This window comes from Muntiacus reevesi, chromosome 4 (genome assembly GCF_963930625.1).
Source record: "Muntiacus reevesi chromosome 4, mMunRee1.1, whole genome shotgun sequence".
Lineage (NCBI taxonomy): Eukaryota > Metazoa > Chordata > Mammalia > Artiodactyla > Cervidae > Muntiacus > Muntiacus reevesi.
Window position 1 is genome coordinate 128913053 of NC_089252.1, and position 9479 is coordinate 128922531.

General features: G+C 36.7%; 1 protein-coding gene across 4 annotated transcripts in view; it reads right to left on the reverse strand.

The window, feature by feature from the left end:
- The window catches only part of PPFIA2 (PTPRF interacting protein alpha 2), a 472755-nt gene extending 463699 nt beyond the window's left edge, over positions 1 to 9056 (reverse strand). For all 4 annotated transcript variants that reach the window (XM_065935474.1, XM_065935476.1, XM_065935473.1 and 1 more), the window contains exon 1: positions 8808 to 9056. In XM_065935474.1, coding sequence (XP_065791546.1) covers positions 8808 to 9056 — 249 coding nt within the window. The remainder of the gene's footprint in view (positions 1 to 8807) is intronic.
- Between the last annotated feature and the right edge of the window lie 423 nt (positions 9057 to 9479).

A 9479-nucleotide genomic window follows, 5' to 3' on the forward strand; every position in this document is an offset into this window, starting at 1 on the left:
GTGTTAAGGAATTCTTTTGTTGTTATTGTACTTACCATCACTGTACTTTTAAGAAACAGATTTGAATATGTTACCAAAAAGCCAATTGAGAAGGAGAGGGAGAAATTCAAGATACAGGAGACAAAAAAAGTCAAAGGCGGAGATAAAAAGGAGGGGATCAAGGATTTGGAGGGAAGTATTAAAGAAGAAGGTAGTGCTTAAGGTTGGAGAACATAGGTAAATAGAGATGAGCATGGATAGAAATAAGTATGTGAGAATATGTAGGAAAAGACTGAGTACTAAAGAACAACACAGCTTGTAGCCTCGGAGGGGAGTGGTTATGAAGAATTAAGGACATGAGAATTTCAAGATGAGATAATGAATAGCATGTTTTGGCACAAAGAGGCCATGAACATGAAGAATGTAAGAGGATCACTAAATTTGCAAAATATGCACACATTGGTGGCATACAGGAGTGCGTTTTTAGGAGAATGGTGATGATAGAAGCCTTATTATAAGAGTTAAAGAACAAGAGAGGGACTTCCCTGGCAGTCCAGTGGTTAGAACTCCACCTTTCAACTGCAGCAGGCATGGGTTCAGTCCCTGGTCAGGGAACTAAGATCCTGCATGCCTCACAGCACTGTCACATAAAAAAAGTTATAAATAGAGACAAATAAAAGGCTATAAATAAAGGCTGAGGGTAAGTACCATTTCATTTGGCTGGGGGAAAAATAACTGGAAGAAAGAGAAACACATTTTAAGAACAGAATAACCATAATCAGAGATAGCAAAAGATATAGCATCTCTATTTTTGACAGGCGTGAAGGATAAAACCCTTCTCTGTGTGGCATGGTGGCATTAGGTCTCACTGAAAAGCTCTCAATCCAGATGTGATCTTAGCACAACAGGAAGGCTGTTGTTTGACTTAAGAGATGTGAGACTGGCCATCAAGGAAGTGAAGAAATTGGGAAAACAATTTAAGAAAGTGCAGTTAAGATTTTTTTTTAATAAGATGAATCAAAAACTTACAAAATTTGATAATGATTGTGGAGAGTAGGATTTTTAGTACGTTCAATTTGCGCTGGTGTTCATTATTACCCAGGAAAACTGTGCCATTAAGATTGGCTAAGGATAATGATGGTAATATCTATGGTAATAATAACATCAATAGCTGCATTTAACATTTATTGAGCATGTACTATCTGTGAGGTACGGAACTGATCATTTGACATGTTCCAGTTCATTTATGTCTCATAATGAACTTATGAGGCAGGTTCTATCATTATTTGAACTAATTACTTTGACCAAGGTTGTTAAGCTAGTAAGTAGTAAGTAGCAAGACAAAAATATACCCAGGGACAGCGTCTCTGGAATGAGTGACTTCTGTCACTTCCAGTAAGTTTCACTTAAATATTTTGTTTTTTAAAATGTTAAAGTGTAAATGTTTCCCTCTTCTCCACAAGTAGCCTCTTTTAACTTAATTCCTCATCAGAGTAGATACTGGTGCATTGCAATTTATGAAAAATACCAGGCGACATTTAATAATGTTTAAGGTTTCTGAAGCACATACGCACACCGCCTTTTAACCACTCATATGGTAGATATCATCCTCTCCTTCCAATTAAAAAAATAGGGTTTCAGAGAAGTCAGTCACTTACCCTTGACAGCTTAGCTAATAAGTGGAAGAACTCCAATTCAAATTCAGATCTTCTAACTTCAGTCCAAAGTCACAGCCATTTAGTTCATTTTCTCACTATGTCCATTCTCTCTCCTCAATATTCTCTACATTGACATGCCTTTCTTAGTTTCAAGGTTCACAGTCCTATTTCCAATTCCCACACCTCATCAAAATGATTACATTATCACAATAAGCTCTTCTAACATAATAATGACCCAAATGACTCTTTTAACATCTATTTGTGGTAGTTTTGTTACACTGATGGTAACTGTCTTTCATGCATCCTTGTAATTTTGCCATGTAATATTGCTTTCCACTCTGTCTCTTGGCTTGGCCAAGGAGTATTACCCCCCCCAAAAAAAGAAAAAAGACCCAAGCAGAAGCTTAAAAAGTATTTACTTTTTTTTGCTTTGCCCTTACTCTCTTGCCATCACCAGGAAAACATGCACAGACTATCTTATTGAAGGATCAGATACAAACTTAGAGTTGAGGGGCCAGAGTTGGTCCAGCTAAGGGCATCCTAGATCAAACAATAGCCAGTTAATATACAGTTAATTGAGTCCACTTTCAGACAACCAGTGGCCTACTAAGCCCAGCCAAGATTAACCAATCCAAGTCAAGGTCAGGTTCAGGCACTCAGTCTTGTCCAACTCTTTGCAACTCCATGGACTTAGGCTGCCAGGCTTCTCTGTAGATGGGATTCTCCTGGCAAAAATCTTGAACTAGGGTGCCATTTCCTCCTCCAGGGGATCTTCCTAATCTAGGAGTCAAACCCATGTCTCTTATATCTCCTGCATTGGCAGGCAGATTCTTTACCATTAGCACCACCTGGGAAGCCCAGTAAAGGTCAGCTGAATTCCTTAAACCCATTATATTGCATGATAATGAAGTTTCATGTTGTTTGTTACATAGCATTATTTTAGCCATAGGTAACTGATACACAAGTATTATATAACGTATCCTGAATCAAAATGGAAGAACGATATCCCTTCATTATTGCCTTATCATGTCATGAGTTCACTCAAGCTTCTATTGATTACTCTGTATACAAATGTCCATCCTGAGCTTTCACCACACATACGAACAGGCCAGAATCCTCCACTATCACTAAACAAAAGATGCATTCCTACCCTACAGCCCTTCAACAACAAATCTCTCAGTCATTCTCCTTATTTAATTCCTATTTACTCTTCTCTTTTTAACCAGGGATACGCTAGCTCAGCTGGTTCCTTTCTGGGAATTAGGAACACCTCACCTAACCTGGAGCAGAGCACAGGCTGAATTTCAGTCCCTACATATTCTTCAGCAGGATCATCCCCGCAAAATTGTACTGTCCGATACAAAATATTCTCTAGTCCTTTCTAACCTTCTCTTAAAAATATCTCTAATAGAATCTTCCACATGAAACTTTATGTAGTTTATTACATATCAGTGTTGTGGTACAAATACTTCTAGTACCTCTGTAATCTTCTGGTACTATATTAATTTCGACCTATTAATGTTATATCTATTTCCTATATTCTCTGGGAAAAAAACTATGTTCTTTTTTTTTTTTCTATCCCCATTACAGACATATGTAATCATTCAGTAATAAACAGAAGACCCACAATATATGCTAAATAAGATGCTGAAAAAGGGCTTCCCTGATACATTAGTTGGTAAAGAATCAGCCTGCAATGCAGGAGACCCTGGTTTGACTCCTGGTTCGACTCCTAGTTCGGGAAGATCCGCTGGAGAAGGGATAGGCTACCCACTCCAGTATTCTTGGGTTATTCTTGGGCAGTCAGCTATGAGGACTATCAAGTGTCTGGATGAAGAGCTAGAGCAACTCTGGTTGAGTGAGAGGCAGATGATAACTGAGTTTGGGCATCTTGAATCTTAGATTCTATGGCTCATTAAAATGGATCTGTGCATTATACATCAGGGTACTGCTTAGAAACATCAGGCGTAAATGTGGAATGATGTGGAATTATCAGTCCTTGTTGAACACCTTTAATTACATAATGAAAAAAGTAAACAATATGACTACACAATATTTTCATGGTTAAGACTGTAAAAATCACCACTGCATTTGTTCCTGAAAAAATGATAGGAGAGAAAATGACTAACACAAAACATGAAATCATCAACAACTAAAAATTATTGTATAGGCAATTGAAAATATAATATGTCATAAAATTTGACTCAGCTTTGAATTCTATCCCATGTTTGCTAAAACAAATTTCACTCTTACATTATTGTAGTTTTTATTTTACATACTTTATTTCTGCCTAAAAACTCACAATACCAAGGGAATATTTCATGCAAAGATGGGCACAATAAAGGACAGAAATGATATGGACCTAACAGAAGCAGAAGATATTAGGAAGAGGTAGCAGGAATACACAGAAGAACTGTACAAAAAAGATCCTCACGATGCAGATAATCACGATGGTGTGATCACTCACCTAGAGCCAAACATTCTGGAATGGGAAGTCAAGCGGGCCTTAGGAAGCATCACAAAGTTAGTGGAGGTGATGGAATTCCAGTTGAGCTATTTCAAATCCTAAAATATGATGCTGTGAAAGTGCTGCACTCAATATGCCAGCAAATTTGGAAAACTCAGCAGTGACCATAGGACTACAAAAGGTCATTTTTCATTCTAATCCCAAAGAAAGGCAATGCCAAAGAATACTCAAACCACTGCACAATTGCACTCATCTCACATACTGGTAAAGTAATGCTCAAAATTCTCCAAGCCAGGCTTCAACAGTACGTGAACTGTGAACTTCCAGATGTTCAAGCTGGTTTTAGAAAAGGCAGAGGAACCAGAGATTAAATTGCCAACATCCGTTGGATCATCAAAAAAGTGAGAGAGTTCCAGAAAAACATCTATTTCTGCTTTATTGACTATGCCAAAGTCTTTGACTGTGTGGATCACAACAAACTGTGGAAAATTCTGAAAGAGATGGGACTACCAGACTGCCTGATCTGCCTCTTAAGAAACCTGTATGCAGGTCAAGAAACAACAGTTAGAACTGGACATGGAACAGCAGACTGGTTCCAAATTGGGAAAGGAATATGTCAAGGCTGTTTATTATCACCCTAATTATTTAACTTATATGCAGAGTATATCATGAGAAATGCTTGACTAGATGAAGCACAAGCTGGAATCAAGATTACTGGGAGAAATATCAATAACCTCAGATATGCAGATGACACCACCCTTATGGCAGAAAGCGAAGAACTAAGAGCCTCTTAATGAAAGTGAAAGAAGAGTGTGAAAAAGTTGGCTTAAAACTCAACATTCAGAAAACTAAGATCATGGCATCTGGTCTCATCACTTCACGCAAGTAGATGAGGAAACGATGGAAACAGTTTATTTTTGGGGGGCTCTGAAATCACTGCAGATGGTAACTGCAGTCATGAATTTAAGAGACGCGAAGAAATGTTATGACCAACCTAGAGAGCATATTTAAAAGCAGATACATTACTTTGCCAACAAAGGTCCATCTAGTCAAAGCTATGGTTTTTCCAGTAGTCATGTATGGATGTGAGAGTTGGACTATAAAGAAAGCTAAGCGCCAAATAATTGATGCTTTTGAACTGTGGTGTTGGAGAAGACTCTTGAGAGTCCCTTGGACTGCAAGGAGAGCCAACCAATCCCATCCTAAAGGAAATCAGTCCTGAATATTCATTGGACAGACTGATGTTGAAGCTGAAGCTCTAATACTTTGGACACCTGATGTGAAGAACTGACTCATTGGTAAAGACCCTAATGCTGGGAAAGATTGAAGGCAGTAACAGAAGGGGACAACAGAGGATGAGATGGCTGGATGGCATCACCAACTCAATGGACGTGAGTTTGAGTAAACTCCGGGAGTTGGTGATGGACAGGGAGACCTGGCATGTTGCAGTTCATGCGGTCCCTAAGAGTCAGACACAACTGAGTGACTGAACTGAACTGAAAAACTCACATTTACAGGGGTCATTTTCTTCTCAGGTACATTGCTTACAAAATATTTTAAAAGGTTCAAGGATGCCAATGAAGAATTTTATATTCCTCTGTAACTTGCAGAAAATTTAAATCCCTGAAGTTGCAGATTAGGTTATGAAGTATTTGCTTTAACAAATGAAAGGACTATCACTATCTTTAATGTCCTGTGGATTACTAAGGGTATTAAATATTTCTAATAGTAAAATACAAATAAATATTGACAACTGTGTCAAAGTGTTTATAAGAGACTAGAACTATACCCATGTAAATGTACAGGTTCCTAATCCCTAGTCTATAATTCCCAAACTCAAACACTCTGAAAACTGACATTTATTTGTAAGTATGAGGCCATTTATAGTCTTAGTATTTTTCACACAGTAGGAATTTCTCATATTTCTTCAGAAATATGAAGTGTATAATTATATAGTGTTTCCTAGAGTTTGGCTAGAGGAGACCATAGTTTAAGTTTTACAATACATACAGAACATAAATTAGGAAAATTCTGAACATTAAAACACAAGGGGTTTGGATAAGAGATTGTGTACCAGTATAATTAATTAAAAGTCAAAAAATTTTAAATTTAGGTGTGGCTCAGACAATAGAGAATCCACCTACAATGTTGCAGACCTGGGTTCGATCCCTGGGTTGGGAAGATCCCCTGAAGAAGGGAATGGCTACCCACTCCAGTAGTTTTGCCTGGAGAATTCCATGGACTGTATAGTCCATGGGGTAGCAAAAAGTCAGATACAACTGAGCAACTTTCACTTTCACATTTTGAAGATATAATACAGATTTTCAACATAACTGAATGCTATAATTAAAATATTTTCATTCCTATACCATTTAAAAGAGGTTTATCTACACTATATATATATATATATATATATATATATATATATATATATATATAAATATATGAAAAATTTTCAGTTTTCTCCTTTCCCTCCCAGATATTCTAGCATTAATATTTTACTTTTACAACATCTTTATAAAAGATTCACCCATGTCTCTATCATGTCACCATGATAGAGAAAAAAAATGTAAGACCCAAATTATTCTTAGAATCATCTTAATAGGGTTAGCATCAGAAGCTAATAGCATCAAGCTTAAATAAAGATAACCTTAGGAGGGGTACCTGTATAGTCCTACACTTAGGACTAAACAGTCAACTTCTAAGAAGAATGTGGGAAAAACACATGGTATTTTTGCAACTCAATTACAAACTTCAGTTTTTTGCCATTCTAATGCATAATAAAAGTATGTTGAACTGGCCCCCCAAATAATAAAATAATACAATTCTAGGATTCTTCATGAAACACTCTATCCAGAAAAAGAAATGATTGCCCTATTCTATGCTCATCACAGAAGGTAAGGAATAGTGTGATTGGTTATAAGACCATATTTTAACAACAGCATTAACCAACTCAGATAATTCTGGAGGTGAGCAAGCATGATGATAATCATTCTAGAAATGATTTTATGAAGAACAGTTGTAAATACTGAAATGTCTAGTTTTAAAAATATAATTCTTGGTGAAGTATGACAGTTGTCCTTTGAAATGAACCAATACAATACATTCTGTGTAAACAAATGAGTGTATGTCAACAGGTTAGCGTTATTGGAAATATTATTGCATCTCAACACAAAACAGACTGAAAATGAACTGGGATGGGAATCATGGAATTACCTAATGGGAACGTGACAGAGCAATTTAGGAGATCCTTTTTATTCTGAAAGTCATAAATATCTCAACATCATACTACATGTTTATAGTATGGCTGGTTTAGAATTTTATCAACATTGATTATGTAATTTTCAGTTATAAAAAGATATTACCTACAAGACATAAATTTATGGAGAAAGATCAACTCTTCAGCATTTGCTGTACTGTCTTTTAAGTAAAGGGCCAATCAAACTTGCTTTTAAAAGAAAAATACTTATTGAGGGGTGATTACTAAAAACTTAACTCATTCTGTGATGCTTCTCATACCTAAAATATGCTATTCTTAAATAAGAGAACTGACTCATTATTAAATTTGTATATAAATTAGCTGAAAATCCTTAAAATATCACTTTTTTCTGTAAAATAAGTATATGACAATAATATATTAAAAATGTTATTTTTATAATATTACTACATATAATAGTAATATTATTATTATAATACATATACATAATGCATATAACATGTTATTACATATCAAATAAAATAATTATTAAAATTGTTAAAATCTAACAATTTTAAGTTTGTGAGAATAAAGCTGAACTTTTGCCTATTCTCCTATCTCCAAAATACTTTTCTTTTTTAAAGAAACTGGTTGAAATGTCTTTTTTGAAGGGAGGGTAATACATCAATAAATTCAGTACTTTTAAACAGTATTAACCTTTTCTAAAGAAAGACAAATAAAAACTATTGGACAAGCACAGACTTCCAAGCACTATCATTTCCAAAGACAGACCACAAAACTGGAAATGTAAAATACATCTTTCCAAATGTCATGTGTGCTAAGTCGCTCAGCTGTGTCCAGCTCTTTGTCACCCATGGACTGTAGCCCCTAGGCCCCTCTGTCCATGGGGATTCTCCATGCAAGAATACTAGAGGAGGTTTGTCCGTCCCCAGGGGAATCTTCCCAACGAGGGATCAAGCCCAGGTCTCCCACGATCACAGCCACCAGGGAAACCCAGGAATACTGGAGTGGATATCCTATCCCTTCTCCGGGGATCTTCCCAACCCAGGAATCGAACCGGGGTCTCCTGCATTGCAGGTGGGCTTTTTTTTTACCAGCTGAGCTACTAGGGAAGCCCAAATATCATAATAGTGTTTAAAAAGCAAGAAAGAGAAAACTATCTATTTTCACACTCTGGTAATTAAAAGCTGATCAACAGGTGATCTTCCACCTCCACCAAAAAACAAATAAAATTTCCAAGAGAAACACGATTGGGACCCATGCTTCAAATCTCCCACTTCAAATTCCAACTTCAAATCTGCCACTATTTTGTTTGAGGCAAAGTTGCATGTGAACTAATTATCTATTCTTAAATTTTTCTCACCAAAATTTGCATATCATATCTACTAAGGGCAAAAGTAATTATCAGAATGGAAATAAAGAAATGCTTATATCTTATCACATTTTCAGCTGCAGTAGGAAGGACAGAAGCTCCCAGGAGGCATACCTGTGGCAGGGCTGAATTGAGCTGTCTCTGGAGTGAATCTCTGTCATAGATGACATCCTGTAGTCTTTGCTGGGCAAGTGAGAGGCTTTCTTGGGTTTCCCGAAGGGTGTCTAGAAGACGATCCCTTTCATCCAGCATGTTCACCATCAGCTGCTCAAAATGGGAGTCTGAGTCCGAGCCACTGCTTTGGGAACCCCTTTGGCTCATTGGGGTGTCCTCATTAATCGTGGGCATCACTTCACACATCATTGCTTAAATTAAAGGGGAGAGAAATCTTAGTAAAAAAAGATTTCCAATAAAGCCACTTGACCCTCAGCTCACCCATCTCTTTGCAGCTCATCAGCCTTTCTCGTCTCCCCACTGCCCCAAATCCTACCATACTAAAAGTCTGACCTCAGGGAAATATGATTCACTGACTTCCTCAGACCAACATGCTTTCTCTTTGCATGACAATCTACATATCTCCTGCCTACAAAAACACAGCTTGATTTCATTTACTTCTCAAAGTTTCTTTTTTTAATGATTTACCCCACCTGATTCAATTTATAATAAGATGTTACAACACTTATTAATTGATCACCTTTCTTCCCATTCAAATTTACAAATCAGTTATAACTAATACCTCCATTTTACCCTTATTTGTTATTACCTTGTTAAAAGCAAGTTTAGCGG